This window comes from Vigna angularis, chromosome 2, assembly GCF_016808095.1.
Source record: "Vigna angularis cultivar LongXiaoDou No.4 chromosome 2, ASM1680809v1, whole genome shotgun sequence".
NCBI lineage: Eukaryota > Viridiplantae > Streptophyta > Magnoliopsida > Fabales > Fabaceae > Vigna > Vigna angularis.
This window is the reverse complement of record NC_068971.1, coordinates 51,787,865-51,807,039: the sequence shown is the minus strand read 5'-3', so window position 1 is coordinate 51,807,039 and position 19,175 is coordinate 51,787,865. Positions and strand designations below refer to the sequence as shown.

The following is a 19,175-nucleotide window of genomic DNA, read 5'->3' as shown; positions in this document are numbered from 1 at the left end:
AATGCTTCGTATGGAATGTTACCAACACTTTTTGTGCTTCTTCTCTACTATTATTTCTACATTAATTTACATTTATTAAAAATAAAGATTATAGAAAATGTAATTTTTAAATGAATAGAAAGATTCACTGAGAGAATTAAAATTCACCAAACAAATATAGTTTTTAAATACATTTTGTTTTAATTATCAAGGAATAAAATTTTAGAAAGTATATAATAATATATTGTTTAAAGTCTAATAATTCGAAAAAAAATTAATAAAAGATGATTTCAAAAACTTATTTATTTTTGTAATCTATTTTTTTGACTAATTCATTTGATTTGATTCTCCGTTTGAAAGGCATGAACGGAACAATGTTGTTTGTTATATTTAAATATATTGTTATATGTATTTAATGAATTGAAAACTAACAAACATAAAGGAGTATCACTTCTCTAAGAGATTTTTTTATGATTTGATTGTCTTTTACTTTCAATATAGTTATATATTTAAAAAATAATAATAGTTATGTTTTATAGTAGTTTTAAGTATGATATATATTAATATATAGGTTATTGGGATTTAAAGTGTTGTATGAATTGTTAAGTAGGAAATGTTCTATGAAAAATTTAAGTTATATGATGTTTTGATAGATAAACATTTTGATAGAGAAGACTTAAGCGTACATCATGGAATAATATACTTAAATAAATAAAATTAGGAAGTTTTTAGTAAATTTTGCTAAGTCAAAAAGTGGAAAATATGTAAAATGGTATTACCAATAGGATTAAAATGGTCAAATGAAGTTATATATATAGTTATAATTGATAGTTGAATTGAGTTAAACTTAAATGCTAAATTTGAAGTGTTGACTTGATTTTGGAAATAGGCTCAAATGCAATATCAGAATAAGTTGAAATTATGAATGAAAACAATTTTATAAAAATAAAGGAATTTGTTAGCATTTTTAAATAAAAATGTTTAACAATATTTTAGTAATTAAGAATGGCCGCGAGACTATAATAGTTTTATTTTTCATTATGTATTTTAAAGTGAAAATTCATTCTCATCCTTATATTTAATAGGTAATGTATTTTTCTGTTTCTATATTAATTAATTATTTTTTATATAAAAAAAACATAATATTATCAAATATCAATAGTAAATATATTCTTTTATCAAATATTTAGAAATAAACTATAATAATATAAATTTCAAATCGAAATACCAATTAATAATAAAAGTGAATATTTCACAATTATATATGAATAAAATTTCATAATAACCAAAATATATATTAACTTTACAAACATTAAGGACAGAATTGGTAAAGTTAAAAATTATCTTTAAAAAATTATAAAAAGTAAATGTTTATGTTTAAAAATATTTCAAATGTTTCTTTATTCTCTTTATTTTTAAATTGTAATAAAAGAAATTTATACACCGATAAAAATTACATTTGACGAAATTGCAAAGAGAAAAAAATATTAAATTAATAATAATTTAAATTTGGACATAAATATTTCATTTTTTTCAACTTCAATAAACAAGTGTTAATAACATTAAATTTTTATATTATAGTAAATTAAAGATTTTCATATATAATTGTGGGAATGAATTAAAAAATAAAATTAATTATATAAAATTTCATAAAAGAATATTTTACACAATAAAAAAGAAACAAATAAAAAAATAAAAAATGATCAAAAAATTTGATACATCATTGAATAAAATTGTAAAAGAAATGTAGAATAAAAAACATGATTTAATGAAAGATATGAAAACACTTTTCAAATATAATGCAATTATTTTAACAAAAAAATTGGATGATACACTGTTGAATATTTGAAATTGGAGATCAATTTATTTTATGAAAAAAATAAAAATATAACGAAAGAGTAAGAGTAATCAAATGTATAACCTAAAATCTATTTTATTCATTGAAATTGATAATGCATCATTTCAACTTAACAAAAAAAATGTATTATCAATATTTTAATAAGAGAACAAATATTTAAAAAAATGAATAAATTTTGTAAATATAAAGTGAAGATGAAATATATATCAATATGGATACAAGAAGGGAATGGATCAACTCGTTATGATAGCTAATTAAAAAAATCAAATATTATTCTTATATGTAACTAATCAATGTAAAAACTCTATATGAAAACCATGACTAATTTGAAAATATTGATAAGAACGATTTCATTTGCTATTGCATAGTAGTAAAGGAAAAGTGTAAGTTTAAATTTGAATATAAAAGATGGATTGGATTTAACAGAAATTTATATTAAGTTAAAATTAAAACATATTATATATTTATCTTAAGATGAGTTTTAATGAAAAGAGAAAAATGTAAACAACAAAGAAAGCAGAAAACAATGCGAAGTATGGGGATCTTCCAAGAAAGGTGTAACGTAATCCAATGGACAAAGTATTAAATTTCTCTCTCCTTCATAGCTTTCACGTGACTTGTACCTGATGAATAATAGAAGGCTACACACCCATCACGTTTCTGTCTTGGAATTACTCACACGTATATATAAATATATATTATATACAAATATTGTTTTTTTCATTTTATGACTACTTTACGAATATAATACAGGATTATTATACAGAACGGCCATCTGAATATCTGCATGGAGGTAACTAGAAATAGCAGTTTATTGCGTAAAAAGAAGAGACAAAAACAGTAATCAACGCCTACGAATCTGTGACGGTCACCAAACTCCTCAGTTCTGAAACCTATCCCACAGCGTTATCAGCTTCGGTTTCATGTTCATGTTGTTCCGTTGCTGCAGCTATTGCCACCTCAGTAAACTCTGCAGTGTCACCATTTTCTTCTTCTTCTTCTTCTTCTTCTCGTTCTACTGAAGCAAACTCGGTGATGTTTGCTTCAGTATCATCGGATATAAGCTTCTGGCGACAAATGGGGCACGTGAGGCGAGAGGGTAGCCATTGATCGATGCAATGCTGGTGGAAAACATGTTGGCAGAGCGGCAGCATCTTAACGGTGTCGGAGTCTTCGAACTCCACCAAGCACACCGCGCACTCCTCTGCTCCATTCCCCACGCTCAGCTCCTTCATCTCGGAGAAATCGAAGGTGGGACATCTTTGGATGGCTTCGGCGGTTGTTTTCGGGAGAGGCTTGATGTAAGGAGGGCGGGGGAAAAAACGCGCGCGGATTTTGAAGAAAAGGAACAAGAAGAAGGCAATGGAGACACAGGAGAAGGAGAGAGTGAGTGAGGCCTTCAAGTTGTCACTACGGTTCATCTCCTCGTATGTGGCAGGGCTTAATGGATTCCACTGAGCATTCACACAGTCTAAGGAACTGCAGAGAGACAGGAGCAGAATGAGCAGATGGTGCACGCACATCTCCATGAACGTGTGTGCAGAATGTATGCAGATGTGTTGATGGATTGAAAGTTTGAAGGGTCGGTGAGAAAGAGGAAGAGAAAATGATGTTCGAAACAAAAGGAAGTGACATGAGCTACAAAAACATTTTCAGAGTTACGTTTTAGCTCTGACTTGCTTCATGGGATGAGAGAGGGTTAAGCTCAAACTTCTTGCAAACAAACAACCTCCAATCACACAAACTCTTAAATCCTCAACACATCTTACAACATCAAAATATCAAAATATATTGGTAACTTACAAAACCTTAGTTTCAACTAATTCCAACTATGTATATATATATAATTAATTTATTCTGATTGCAGTGTCTGGCCTTTTCCTAATCTTTTCTAATATACAGTTTAGGATAAAAATCTAAATAAATTAAACTAAAGATAAATCATAATTCGAGCCTTACATATGTACGGAATATTCCTTAAAAAATCAATTATATAATAAGAATTAAATTAAATATATTTTTCATATTAAATTATTATAAAAAATATTAAATATGTTTTTAGTTTTTAAATTTTGACATGAAATTATATTTTATTTCTGAAGAAAACTTTAATATATTTTGATATCGAATTTAAGATCAACAAATACAGTCCGTTTACCAGTTAATAAAATTTAAGGTAATTAATTTAAGAACTATATTCACTTGTTTTAAAGTTTAGGGAACAAAAAATATATAAACACAAATAAATTTTAATTTTACGTTAAAGTTTAAAAACTAAAAACTTAATTAACACTATAAAAAAATATATGTTTTGTCTCTGAACTAAATTGTGAGGTATTTAGTGTTAAATATTTTGAAGTAATGTAACACATTTGCAACAAACAAACCATGTGAGAAACAAAAAGCTCTACATTATAGACGTGGAAATGATAATTTTTACTACAGAAATAATAATGAGGGATTATTTTCCTGCGGCTTTAAAAATCTCGAATAATTTCCGACGGTTTAAATGAAACTCTCCAAAATAGGGATAGTTTTGGAAAACTCTAGTTAGTTCCGGCGGTTTTTTATAAATCTCTGAAAATAGGAACAGTTTAGCATAAAACCACTAGTAATTATTTAGCGACGCTACTTTTTCTAGTTGTTTTTTTAATTACGAAAAACGTATTTTTCAGAAGTTAAAATCGTCGCTAAAAATAATCTCTAAAAAAATTACAAATTTTTATTGTTTACATTACTTTTATAAAATATTGGAACAAAGTATTATTTAATTTAGAAATGAATACAATTTTTTAAAATAATTTAAGAATAAAAATATATTCAATTAATAATATAGATTTATTTCAAATGCATTATTCGATATTGATAATGAACTAAAGTTATAGATTGTTCATGAGTCAAAATAAAAAGTAATTTAAATATATTTTTCTTCTATTATATTTTCTTAAAGATGAAACCGTATTAAAAATGTATATTTTAAAATAAACAATATTTCAAATAATGTGATTAAGTATGGTTATGCTATTTTAATCAAGTTGAGGTAAGAATAATTAGTTTTTGTATAATTTTTTTTCTTCATGTTCGATAATGATTAATTATCTTATACTTAAATTCAAAATTTTCAAAGGAGTAACAAAAATAATGCTAATAATTCTATAACATGTTTGTTTTTATTTCAAAAGTACGTCGAGTGACATTTTTATGATGAGTGTTTCATCCTACACCTACAACATCTCATCTTGTACCTTCAAATTTTTCATTTTTAATCTTCTGACATTCTGCATTTCTAATTTTTTCAAAAATTTCATTTTTAACTTTCTTCTCTTTCTTATTAAAGACATTTTAATAAATATTTTTTTTTTATTTTCTTCTCTTTCTTATTAAAGACACTCTATACCACCTTAATAATAATTCTAATTTAATTTAAAATTTAAATATTATTTAATATAATTTTATATTTTAATAATTATTAAAATATGATTTATATTATAATAATAGCTATATTAAAAAAATAAAAATAAAATAATAAAAATAAAAATAAAATAATAATAATAATAATAATAATAATAATAATAATAATAATATAAAATTTGACTTAATATATTTAAATATATTAAATTATATTAAAATATTAAAATAAATTAAACAATTATTAAATTGTAAATAAAAACAAAAATTTTCAAAAACTTCTTATCGAAAATCAGTTTTATTTTTTATTTAAAATTTAATCAATATTTAATTTAATTAAAAATTATAGCATTATTTATTATATTTTAATAATTATTAAAATATGATTTATATTTTTATAATAGTTTTATTAAAAAGTAAAAATAATAATAACTAAAATAAGAGTAAAAATAATAAAAATAAAAATAATATTAAAAATCACATTTAATATATTTAAATATATTAAATTATATTAAAATATTAAATTAAATTAAATAATTATTAAAATTTAAATAAAAAACAAAATTTTAGAAAAATTTATTTATCGGATATCCATATTCGATCATAAATTTATGGGATCTCTGTATCCGACTAATATATGTTTCTAAAATTTTGCTTTTTATTTAAATTTTAATAATTATTTAATTTAATTTAATATTTTGATATAATTTAAATATATTAAATGTGATTTTTAATATTATTTTTATTCATGGTTACTCTTATTTTTATTTTTTAATAAAACTATTATAAAAATACAAATCATATTTTAATAATTATAAAATAATAAAAATATAAAATAATATTATAATTTTCAATTAAATTAAATATTGATTAAATTTTAAATAAATAAAAAAACTGATTTTGATATCTCAAACAAATTTTTAAAAATTTTTGTTTTTATTTAAAATTTAATAATTATTTAACTTATTTTAATATTTTAATATTTTAATATAATTTAATATATTTGAATATATTAAATCAAATTTTATACTATTTTTATTTTTTTAATATTACTATTATTATAATATAAATCATATTTTAATAATTATTAAAATATAAAATTATATTAAATAATACTTAAATTTTAAATTAAATTATATTATTATTAAGGTAGTGTAGAATGCTTTATTAAAGAGAATAAAATAAAATGATATTTATTAAAGTATTTTTAATGGGAAAAAGATGAAAATAAAAAGATATTTATTAAAATTAAAAATGAAATTTTTAAAAAAGTTGAATGTGCAGGATGTCAGAAGTTAAAAATGAAATTTTTGGAGGTGTAGATTATATGTTGGAGGTGTAAGATGAAACATTTTTTTATGATCAATAACCATATATTTAATGTATTGTCCATTTTGAAACGTAGAACTCCGTCACGATTTTGTTCTTAAAAAACATTTTTGAGGATGAAAAAAATACCTGAATTTCTAAACGATATAAGATTATCAGAAATGATAAGAACATAAACTCCTAATGAAAATCTAAGGAAACAATTGATCATTCCACTTAAGAGTATAAGAGATTGAATAGTTTCATTATTAATCCCATAAGTATTAATATTTTGATTTCAAATAGAGCGATATCCTTAGTTTCAAACACCATACATTCAAAATATATAAAAGAAAAAACTATTTAATCTCTTAAATGATATCAAATTATTATAAATAACAGGAATAAGTCGTTTCTAGTACTCAATGTATTATTACTTTGAAGAATCAAAATATTCAGAAAAATAAGAATACTTACTAAATAAAAATATTTGTCATAATTATAATTTTAGTAAATGATAAAAGATATATTTAAAAAAGGTAGATTTTAGCTTTTATCTAAATATAGAAACGTAAGTACGGAAGGAAAGGAATTTAAAATTAATGGGAAAAAGAGTCATAAAATTAATTGAAGAATAAGACAAAGTTATCCGTCACATATTTATACAATGTGCAACTCATCTATCCATTTAAGCTGAATAGTAATCTAACTTTTCAATCCCCTTTTCTCTCCATTAATTGTGACAGATTTTTTTCTCTTTATTTTTTTAATATTCCAACAGTTTAAACACCTCATTTAATATCCTTTATTATTTCATCTCTCTCTTCTTTTGTTATATAATATCATCATCTCCTCCTTTCCTCTAGTTTAATTTTTTATAAAACATACAGAAATATAATAAATTTGTTCACTTTGATAAAAAAATATATGCCAAATTTTCTGTTTTATCTTTTTAATTTTATATCGCAATAAGAACATATAGATAAACTGATTAAAAGTAAGATTAGAGATAATGATAATCAGTATTGGATTGCATTTTAAAAGTTGTAAATAAATAAAAACATTTTTCAAAATACGATTGTTAGTGTTAGTGTTTCTTATACATCTCTCTCTTTTCGAACATGACACCAATATACGTTTTCGTGAAACATTTTTTAATAAATCAATAAAGAAGGCATGCACGAGCACGACTGTTTATCAAAATAAAGAGAGGATAAAAAACATGGGATTATATATTTATAATTATACATAAACTTAATTAAATTTCAGTGTAAAATAGTTAGTTTAACCCAATTATATATTTATAATTTGAACATGAGATCATATATCATTTATGCCTAACTAACTTTGCACTAATTGATCGACTCAATTAATGTTTGTCATGAAGTTTTTTTTACACGATTTATCAATTTTATGATTATATTAATTTGAAAACACACACACACACACATATATATATATATATAAATATATATATATATATATATATATACATATATACATATATATATATATATATCATTAATATAAAAAATAACACATGTTCACTGTTTATGTAAAATTATATTCTTGTTATTGAAATAAATCATTTGGGACATGGATGATATCTTCTACTATGTTACTCACAATTACTTAAGCAATGCTTTTCAATAATCCATAGACTTATGTAATATTTTAATCTTTTGTCCATCTTTCTCTTTTTATTTCCCTTATCACACTACTTTGTTCATTATTTCACTTCTTCTCTTTTCCATTTTAGTTTATTTTTTCATTTTTGAAATGATTTTCCAAATTTATGTGATGTTAATAAACACTTTTTCTACTTTTTTTTTTCTTTTTTAATATAATATATTGTAAAAGAAACAGTAAATGATGAAAGAAACAGCACTCACAAAAGGATACCAAGATAACGTTATTGATTTATTTATTTTGATCAGCGATAACGTTATTTATACAAACAATGTCTCGTAGTATATTATAATTTTGGAACTATATTTTGTTTTGTTAAGAAAAAGTATTTAAACAATTTCTATAAACAACCATATTAAAAAAACCTGAATAACTCTCTATTTTGAGCTTCATAAGAAAGATGTCAAATGAAATTACTTTAGTTGAATTTATAATTTAAATTTTATTCAGTCTAATTTAAAGTGATTTATGTTTTCAATATTAATGGTGTTTTTATTTTTATTTTGAAAGAAAAATTATTATTTTTTTAATAAAATACACAAACAATTGGGCCGCAATACATGAATTGGGCCTCGGCCCAACTCAAGATCTGAAACTACTATGCAAAAGTGGATTTTAAAAAGATAAAAAAAAAAGGTTTAGGAAGGTATTTGGGAAGATTCGTTGGAATGAAAGATGTTGAGTACAGCTCGCAACGAGAAAGAAGAGTCTCACTTTTGTCTAATCTTCAAGGCTGTACTGTCTCATGTCGCTTATGATTCAGACTCTCTGCGTTACTGTAATTGTCTTAACACAACCCACACTTGCCACCTAACATCATCAAAAACACTTTTGTCGTCAAATGTATGACATTTTTTCTCCCCTCACTTTCCCACCTACAATCATCAACACCTTCTTTTGTCTCCTACACGTGCCAAATACACCATCAAAGCTTTCCATTAACTGCCAAACTTTGGTGTCTATTACACAACCAAAAGCAAACGACATCCAAGGTCCACTCTATTTTCTTATAATCGCAATTGCCTCTCACACACATCACTTTGATTCGGTTAAATCTCCCAAATCTTTCAAAATGTCTACTTACATGAAAACAAACAAACCAACAATACAATGTTTAGTGCAACTTAAGAATATCTTTAATGGCTGTGAATCTGTCTGGTACGAGTACACAGACTGTTATATTTTATATGTTTGTGCAGAAGCTGAAGCAGAAGATAGGCTTAGCACGTGTTAGATTTTTTGAAAACGGATTTTGCAACGATGGGGCTGGATGAGGATTTTGAATGGGGAACATTGTGTGAAAAGAATGGGTCCCTTTGGTTCAAAAAGAAGGAGAAAAGAAGGAAAAGGAGGAATTTTTGGTGATTGTGTTGTTTTAGGAAGGGGACGCATGGGTGGGTAAAGTGAGAACAAGAGTGGCTAAAAAGCAAACGGCAATGAAATTGATTTAGGGTTGGACGCACCACGCTTGGCCCCAAACATCCTCCCACATGGTTTTGTGAAAACAGGACAGAGACATTAGATGTAGTGCCGTCTTGTGGTGGCTCAACTATCCCACACAAACCACTATTTCTTTGGAGATGTAGGACCTTCTTCATGATTCACACCACAAAAAGCTACTTCCGGTACTAATCTACTCTACTTTTCCCACTCAAAAATCTTACAACACCATCTACATACACATTTATGTTGTTGAATGTGTGACTCTACTAGAATGAGTGTATTTATGTTGTTGAATGTGTGATTCTACTGGAATGAGTTCAGTGTTCAGTGTTGGATTCTATTAGTCGTTGGAGTTTTATGCATAGCTAATGTCTCAAGTATTAGAGTTGAGTTTTATAGTTAGTTAATGTATTAGCTATTGGAGTTTTATGGATAGTTAATGTATTATTGACTGATATTGTCTGTTATGAGTAGGTGAATCAGTTTTTCAGAAAGGAAATTTGTTGTCGTAATTCATATTCATGTTGCATGCATAGACTCATTCACGTTGTAAAACTTCATATATGTTGATAAGGAACGAGTGTGTTGACCAATGATTCCTAATGAGACCTCTTGATGATTCCTGAAGTGTGTTTTTTCCCATTTTGACTGTAACATTATTCAAGAAGCCATTTACTTTCTCTTGGTTGTTCTCAGTGTTGACCTTTCTACTGGGTGGTAATCAAAATGAAGACTGAATTATTAGGATCATATATCTGAACATTTCAAAAAGATATATATCAACTAGAAATATTTCAAAAATTGAAACTTTTTTTGCCAAGCAACTTTACAATCACGTGTATCCATTTCCACCCTCCACTGTCTTCTTTAGCAATTGGAAAAACATTTTAAATGGACTAAAATTAACAGTGACACCTGACATGACATGAACCATATCAGTAAATAAACAAGGACATATACAGATACTGCTATATGTATTTGTTGTGCAGGAAGATAAATAGTTCTATATAGTTGTATGTTTATACTTTTATGCTCAAAATCTGTACATGATATTTAATTTTTTTAAAATTATGAATAAATCATTTTCAATCATGTGCACTGTAATCACTTTTTAAGATCATGTTTAAGTGTGTAGATTATTCGTCACCCATCAAAAGAGATAGAGAGTACACGCTCATAATTTTTCAAATCTAACACACGAATGATTGGATATGGAATATTGTTGTTATGGTGGTACGGAAATCTCCATCCCCAAATTTCCTCTCCTCAATCATACAGAAAAGTTATTCAATTAATAAGCCATAAATGAAAGCTGGGACAGCACAATTATTCTCGTATATATAAAATTTTCAGCTCCGGTTGACACATCGTGCTCAAGTATTTGCGTGGACAAAGAAAAATAAACCCAAGAAATATATCATATAATATGGCAAAAGTGAAAGGAAAATTTTAAAAAGTCCACATAATTAAGCAGGACAAAAAGTGAGACATTATTGCATTGGATGCATCATAATCCACTTGGAAGGATATTAAGATCAGTTATATCATTTGTATAATACTGTTTTCTCTCTCCATCTCATAGCATTGATTATCTTATCTCACTTTTTTTTTCTCCCAATCTGTCTCCATTACATGTATACAAAAGTATTTCACACACACACACATATATACATATACTGATACAGCTTTTTCTTAGATAAAACATTTCAGTTGGTGACAAAATATATAAGCAAGCAGTGCTTCAAACCAATCAAACACTAGATTCCTGTAGAACCAGTTTTGATGAGGAGCATGAGGTCAACTGTAGAACATGCAAAGGAAAAAGAGAAAAGTGACTAGAATTATGAATTATCATCTATCTACACATGCACTTTTGTTATTTAAGCAAGTCCTGAACCACACACAACACAAGAGGTGCAAAGTGCAGCCAAACCAGTTTAAGACAGCATAAACACACATATTTATAATATGGCCTACATCGCCACCACGGTTGGTGCCAGCACCGTCACCACAGTGGATTGTCAGAAACAAGTAAGATCATGGAGGCTACTACGTTCCATCATGGAGCTTCTAATTCCCACTTGCAACTGCACCTTCTTCCTCGAAGAACAAGACCAATCACCAAAGTGTCTCCAACAAAAGTATCCACGACAACAACATCAACAACTCATGACTTGTGCCACAATCACTGGCACTATCTTTGGATATCGCAAAGGAAAGGTCAGTTTTTGCATCCAGGCTAATTCCAAGTCAAGCAACCCAATTCTGCTGCTAGAGTTGGCAGTTCCAACAAGCGTTTTGGCAAAGGAAATGAGAGGGGGCAATCTCAGAATTGTGCTGGAGAGTTCATGTAACAACACCAACAACAGTAATCTTTTTTCCTCACCTCTTTGGAGCATGTACTGCAATGGGAGGAAAGTGGGGTATGCTGTTAAGCGTAGGCCTTCAAATGGTGACTTTGAAGCACTGAGTTTGATGAGTTCTGTTGCTGTAGGGACTGGTGTTATAAACAGTTGCAAGGAACTGCAGCATCAAGAGGACGAGCTTATGTACCTTAGAGCCAACTTTCAAAGGGTTCGTGGTTCCTCCAATTCTGAATCTTTTCATTTGATTGACCCTGAAGGAAGCATTGGTCAAGAGCTTAGTATTTTCTTTTTCAGGTCCAAGTGACCTTAATTAACTTGTTTATTATTATTGCTGTGTATATATATATATATTCAGAGTCGTTAATTTCAACTTTCAAAAGCTTACCCTTTTTTGAGCCGTGCCTAGGTATGCATTGCATGGTTTTGTCCTATGTTCTGTATGTATAGTTTTCAAAGTGCTCTTCTTTTTTGTTGGCTGTGTTAGGTTTGGACAGAATTTAACAATTTGGGAGAGGTAGCTTCAAGCCTATCAGTCTATTGGCTTTTTTTTCCACTCCCTTTCATTGTAGCAAAAGTCAAGAACTGTCTTTCTACTTCATAAATTTCTTTTATTTTCTGTTTAGCAGTGTTTGATCTGAATATTACTTCCTGCATTTTATCTTTCTGGACATAATCATATCAGAGTTTACTTTTAATTTCCACTGCCAATTCTTGAAAATTACTTTGATTATAATTTTAAAATATTTATTACAAAAATTAACATTTTAACATATGCAACAATTCTATAAAAAAATCAAATAAAAGTGTAAGAAACCTATCACCAAATTTCCCTACTTCAGTTTTTTTAGTTGTGATAATTAATATTAAGTGACAAGAAGATAGAAAAGTACCAGGTCTGTTAGCTAAACAGTATTATAAGAAGTGTAATATCATTCTGAAAATTTCCATAATATTTTCTATAATACTTTTTTTATCACATTATATAGGACAATGTTCTTACAACCATCTCATGATTTTAGATATGATTGATCAATATGCCTTTGAGCCTAAGCCGGCCTTTTCACTCCTTATTATTTCATGTTACTTTAAAGTTATTACTGCCTTCGGGTTTTTATTATCACAATATAATGAAAGTTCAAAGACAACCTTTTCACTCCCTATTCTTTTACTGAGTAGTTTCAACTTTTTTATGGCCATGTCTGCATGAAAGTAGGTAACTCTAACTTCGAAGTTTTACTCTGCTATTTTCTTAGAAAAAACAAAAGCTCAACGCAATATCCTCTGATAACTATAATATTCGTGAGGATACAACAGCATTTTGATCATGTCTATACACAATTAGTTGACAGCTCATAATATTCTCCTTATTAATTACTATTAACAAATCGTATGCATACAGCTTTAGAATTCATATTTAAATCAGATTCTGAAACATACTGAGTTGAGAATTAAATTTTGAAGATCACAGTGATTAGTTATATAATTCTCCATCCTCACTAATATTTGAAAGATGAGTGTTTTGAAGCCAAGGATTATAGGAAGATTTTTTTTTTTTTAAAGAAGGCACGTTGGACATTCTCTTCAAAATGGGTATCTAATTGCTTGTATGAGTTGTTTTAGATTCCTCAAGGAATAGATCACACGAGATAATAGATATTAACAAGGCAAGTGGAACAGTGGCTTTTATGATGGTGCACTGCAATAGTACTGTCCCAGACCCAACACCTGGGCCCATCTTTTTCAGCCCAGTTCAATTTAGGGCCAACCAGTGTTGACAGATGGGCCCAACCTGACAATGCAACCATGACCTTTTGGGGTAGTACGTTTTTTTTTTTTAAATTATAATGCAAATTGCTGAATTGAATGACAAAACAAAGAAAAATATTGTTACTGAAGGAATAAAAGTACTTTTGAGTTCACTAACTAGCATCCCAGTAGAGAAAGAGGACAGACTTCTCAGCTTTATTTGCATGAAATGCGGCTGTGAAAATTATGGAATAAGAATCAGGCAGAAATTCTGCATATTTCACACTATTGCATTCTGCAATATTCAACAATATTGAACATGATGGCAAAGCAAATGAAAAACCAAGAAATAGTTGCACACAATATGCACCAAGTCCTGGGAAAAAAGATGTCACAAAAATTGAAGTAGACAAAACCAGGTGAATACCAATCCTAACAGTCCTAGAATGTTCAAGCTCCGTTTTCTGGATGAGTTACCTGCAAAAATACAATGGTTGCATCAGGAGATTCCAAATGTCTAAAATGTATACACAATAAAGGAGTGTCGGTTTGCATCCACGTACCTAATTGAAGATAGTTGTTCCTAATGTTCCATTCAAAATCCCAGTGCTCTCTGTCATTTTTTACTGTCCAATAACACCATCCAAAGGAAGCTGCATTATAGACATCTAACTGTGCCCTTCCAAAGTCCTGATAGTCTTTTTGGGATCCCTTTGTCACATTCCACTCATTAACCCACTCTCCTGAAAATTAGTCCACTTTAAGTTATGGCCACCTAGAAAGGAGAGAAACAAGGCTTTGCAAGGGACAAAGGTTTATTCAAGTTCAGACAATGTTTATTTACACACACAAAAATTCAAAAAGTTTGAGGTTTGTAACTGTGAAACATCCAAATAATGATGCAGAGTAAAAACAAACACTGAGTTTTGATGTCTGTCTTACCAACTAAAATAAGTGGGCCATCTGAATTGTTTAAGGCCTGCAGTTGACCTTCTCGGCTTTTGTATATGTATTGAATATTATCCACAGCACTCATGTTAACAAAGAATGGATCAAAGAGATTGTAGAAATGTAAATCCAAAACTATGTTGTGAGATCCTATGTTGGCTTGATATAGTTCCAGAGGATCTGCAACTCCAATTCTCTGGCAGATTATCACGTAAGCTGATGAAGAGTATTTGCGAACAATTTGGTAGCCCTGCTTGTAATACGGAATCAAAACATCTAATGAAACTGTGCCAGCTGATGGTTCATTCAATAGCTCAATTCCTAGCAATGCAGGGTGTTTTGCATATCTGCAAATGAGAATGTTTGTTATGGTAAAGACTAATTCACAAAGCATTTGCTAAACCATAAACCCAATAAATAGCATTTCCTCTTCCTACTATGAGGAAATTGTAGGGGAGAACATCAATGGTATTTTTCTTTATAATGATTTTATTAACAGTAATGTTTCTGATCAGAAAGAATATGTTTGCACATTTAAAAATACCTTGAAACTAAAAATTCAATAACATGTAATGACTCAGAAATGTAATCTGAGGAAGTTGGCCAGCCCGTAAATCCATCTCTGCTTGAACTATGCTCCATTCCATTTTGAGAACCAGGAGCAGCATGAAGGTCAATTATGCATTTGATATCATATTCTCTGCAACGTGATAAACTGATAATTAGCAAAGTTCCAATTGTGCTAAAACCTTGAAGATAATGCAGCAAAATCAAAACCTACTGCGCCCATAAAAATGCATTATCTAGAGCTTCAAGAGTTCCTCCGATATATGGACCCGGAGGATCAGGATCAAAAGCAATCCACCACCCAACTGGTATCCTCACAGTATTTATTCCATGTTTATATAGAAATTTGAAATCCTCTATCGTGATAAAGCTATTTCTATGTCTCTGCAGTTACAGAAAGCTGAACAATCAAATAGGGAACACAACATGATATTTTACTTTTTAAGTATCATCGCTTTCTCTGACAGAATAGCATTTGCATAAACGAAATTTATATAAGTTGAATTGAATGACAAAAGAATGATCCCCCAACGCCCCAAAGAAAATAAATCACGGTGAACACTATAATGTGTGACATTTGCAATAGGATAATCATAAAAAATATTCCAGAAAATAAAACAAACCATGCTTAACAAAAGCGTAATCCTGCCATAGATAATGATACAGAAAATATTTGTAACGTGCGATTTTACCCTAAGAACATCTTTTGCCCGATTATGCCCATATCCATTTGCTAGCTGGTAATCTCCATGCAAGCTATTTGACACAATTGTCATTTCAAACGTGGCAGCATTATCATCCCATCCCGGTGTTCCTGGGTAGTTCGCTGAAAGCTGACCATCGGTTGTAGCCTGTATAGTATTGCAGAATATTCAATCATGTAAATGAATCTGTTAAAATTTAGTTCAATATGATCTTTCAATGTAAACTAATATTATGTGCCATTTTGAAAGATCCTTAAATATGGTATTGGTGTGATAAGAATCTCGGAAAAATCACACCACAAAAGTTATTTGCTATAGTTGGAGAGTCCATGGCCTATCTCATACTTCCTGTGTGACTCAAGTCTAATAGCTTCCAATAAGATCTTAACATGGTTCTTGAATTAAAATCCGTGAAAATATAGAAATCGAAAATGAATACCTGAAGATATGCTCCACCCTTTATCTTGAGGTGAATCCTATTTTTACCACTCCGCTCAATTTCATATGTCTCATATGTTGAAGGAGATTTTGCTGTTGCAGAGACAGAGTGGCCTCCACCATCACACGTAAGAAATTGACCCTCTGAGGTACGAAATTGAAATTCTGATTCAGATGTTCTCCATAACTGCAACACAAATAAGAAGAAATAATAAAACGTCAAATTCCACACATCACTTCAGCAAGATCAATTCTTATAGTTCCATCGATACGTTTCAAGTCCTGCTAAAATATTGGTGCCTTTCACATTTATTCAGTTCCAGATGAAAAAGAAAGTAACTCTCACCCTCCAAGATAAAATAGCACGTGAAACTGAGAAGTTAGAAGAAAAGAGATGCCTACTAAGAATTACAGCCACTAGCATACAGCTGTAGCTGTATTAGAACTGATCAAGAAGATTCAAGAACCTGAAAGAAATTCTGCAGTCAAGCTAGAATAAAGTTTGCAAATTGAATTTGTTCCAAAGTAGTTATCACCACCAAGCCTGAGAACTAAGCTGTACAGATCATATGAAAAACTAAGCTCTAATTACAGTCTTTCACCTGAGTATTTTATCTTTATGGATTTGTCTTCAGGTCAACAAAAGCATAACTTATTCAGCTAACACAGTTCCATTTTTGTTAGCTTTTCATGGTTCTTTGAAGTACGCCATGTCAGTGGAAGCTCAGCTTAAGTCAGTAGAATGACATAAAATACTTCAAGTTTGATGTCACATTTTTTTTGGAAAAAAAAAAGGTGTAGTACTAAATGAGAAGCCTTCAAGCGGATAAATCAACTTAATACATACATATAAGCAAGAAAATGGACAAATTCATCAAATGGACGTGGATTAAACATGTAACATATTGTTACTACTATGCTTATATAGATGCATTTTAACAGGTAATTCCGGATATAGAATATCAAAGCAAGAACGCAAAATGCCATCTTACCCTGAAGGTTTCCCATGAAGATGGAACATCCCTGTCAACTGTCACATTCATTCCTCCCCCATTCTCGGCAGATACATACTTCTGCGACGTCACCGACTTAAATTGCACCTCTGTCCCATCCTACACAATTTTCAATATAAGCACGCCAAACATAAGATAAGTCAGTAATACTCGCCAAAGGATCGTGTTTTTCAAAGAAGAAAGGATAAACAAAATGCGAAGCAGCTCACAAGCATGTCTCCATTGGCAATGCCATCAAATAGTGAAGGCTTGATCCAACCTTCGATGACAAGCCACCCTCCTAAGTTCACTCCTCTCACTTTAGAACTCCCATGTAAACCCTCCACTAGGCAAGACCATTCAACACAACACGAGCCAAGTGAGACAATGCACTAAACACGTTATCTTCGAAGAATAGATTACGGATAAGGCATGAAACTTTGAAGCTAACCGAGCAAACTTACCTGAATATACCCCAGAAGTGATGAGACAACAGCAGAGTAAGAATGCGCATGCCCATTTGGTGAAAACAAGTCCCATCAAGAATGTGGGCTTCAAAGGCATCCAGAAAGCAAAAATGCAGAATCCATCGAGGGAAAAAGCTCAGCTCCAATTATGTACAAGAGAAAACTCTAAGCTAACGCACCTTAAAGTCCTACTTGGTGGGTGAATGAATCTGTGAAATCCCTTCCTTATCACTCAGTTAATACCAAATTCAACTTTGGGAACAAACATAAGAAGGTGATTGGGTTTTGGGATTGCTTCTCTCAACTCAGTTAACAGAAGAAAATTGAAATAAAAAATAAAAAATGAAAAAGAATGTCCCAGTTATTTGAAAACACAGCCAATGAATTAAGGATGAAAGAAAAGAACAAACTTGAAGAGTGAGAAATGTAAGGGGAGAAGCGTTCTCTTCACACACAGTTTGTAAACTAAAAAAGGAAACTTTACTTGTGGGGTTCTCCAATATCAATTGTAATTAAATAATTAAGTGATTAATTAGGATCTGGTTTTGATAATCATGAATTGGACTTGCAGAAGAAAAAGAGGGGACTGAATTGGAAAGGCAAAGTAAAAGGTACAAGTGAAGAAAAGGACATGTTTGTTCCTTTGCTTTGCTTTATTATCTACAATTCTTCATTTTTCCATGGCAGAGTGATGGAACTGTTAGCTAGCTGCAACTAATTTCTTTCCCTCTTGGAATAGTTACGCTAATGCGCGAAATGAAATAAAATGGTACAAGGAATCTCTTGCTCCTTTGAGGGCAATGATAACGGCTTCAACTTTGCACACAGATTTCAATACAGTTGTTGTTTAGTATTATAGCGAAACACATAAAAAATTATTCTTTTTGGGTTGTGTTGTCAGCAATTAGATTCTCATCAAATCAAAGTTTTGTATTTGGGGTAAAGTTAGAGGACAACCAACGTGTGTTTCTTTTTATTATATCATTTTCTGTTCAATTTATTTTGTTATGTGTCTATTATTTATAGGTTACTGTCATTATTAATTTACTGCCCCATCTATTTTATTTTTCCATAGTTTGTTTTTCTGTTTGAATGTTCAGTAGATATAAAAGAAATAAATTAAGTAAAATTAAAAAATACATTTCTATTAAATACTCTAAGTATATATATCTTTTAAATACATTTCTATCCATTTTTTATTTCTTTTCTTTTCTCCATTAAGCCGGATTGTAAATTAAAAATTGAAAATTTTAAAAATTAAA

The 19,175-nt window shown here is 29.3% G+C and overlaps 3 protein-coding genes across 4 annotated transcripts; 1 reads left to right on the top strand and 2 right to left on the bottom strand.

The window, feature by feature from the left end:
* Positions 1–2,730: 2,730 nt before the first annotated feature.
* LOC108327664 (RING-H2 finger protein ATL79) lies at positions 2,731–3,366 on the bottom strand. The gene has a single exon (XM_017561348.1). The coding sequence runs from the start codon at positions 3,364–3,366 to the stop codon at positions 2,731–2,733; it is 636 nt and encodes a 211-aa protein (XP_017416837.1).
* A 5,582-nt stretch (positions 3,367–8,948) lies between these two features.
* Positions 8,949–12,609, top strand: LOC108328441 (protein MIZU-KUSSEI 1). 2 transcript variants are annotated; one of them, XM_017562311.2, is made up of 3 exons: positions 8,949–9,234; positions 9,442–9,867; positions 11,382–12,609. In XM_017562311.2, the coding sequence occupies exon 3, from the start codon at positions 11,654–11,656 to the stop codon at positions 12,353–12,355; it is 702 nt and encodes a 233-aa protein (XP_017417800.1). In that variant the 5' UTR covers positions 8,949–9,234; positions 9,442–9,867; positions 11,382–11,653; the 3' UTR covers positions 12,356–12,609. The 2 variants fall into 2 exon arrangements, with proteins under 2 accessions (XP_017417800.1, XP_017417799.1); XM_017562310.2 differs by lacking the exon at positions 8,949–9,234 and having other exon boundaries at positions 9,246–9,867.
* Positions 12,610–13,994: 1,385 nt separating this feature from the next.
* Positions 13,995–18,726, bottom strand: LOC108328212 (probable glucan 1,3-beta-glucosidase A). Its single transcript, XM_017562041.2, has 10 exons — positions 17,911–18,726; positions 17,677–17,792; positions 17,447–17,566; positions 16,456–16,641; positions 16,005–16,163; positions 15,527–15,696; positions 15,290–15,445; positions 14,740–15,092; positions 14,361–14,540; positions 13,995–14,274 (listed from the first exon to the last, which is right to left on the bottom strand). Exons 1-10 carry the CDS (start codon positions 18,008–18,010, stop codon positions 14,189–14,191), a joined length of 1,626 nt encoding a protein of 541 aa, XP_017417530.1. The 5' UTR covers positions 18,011–18,726; the 3' UTR covers positions 13,995–14,188.
* Positions 18,727–19,175: the final 449 nt, after the last annotated feature.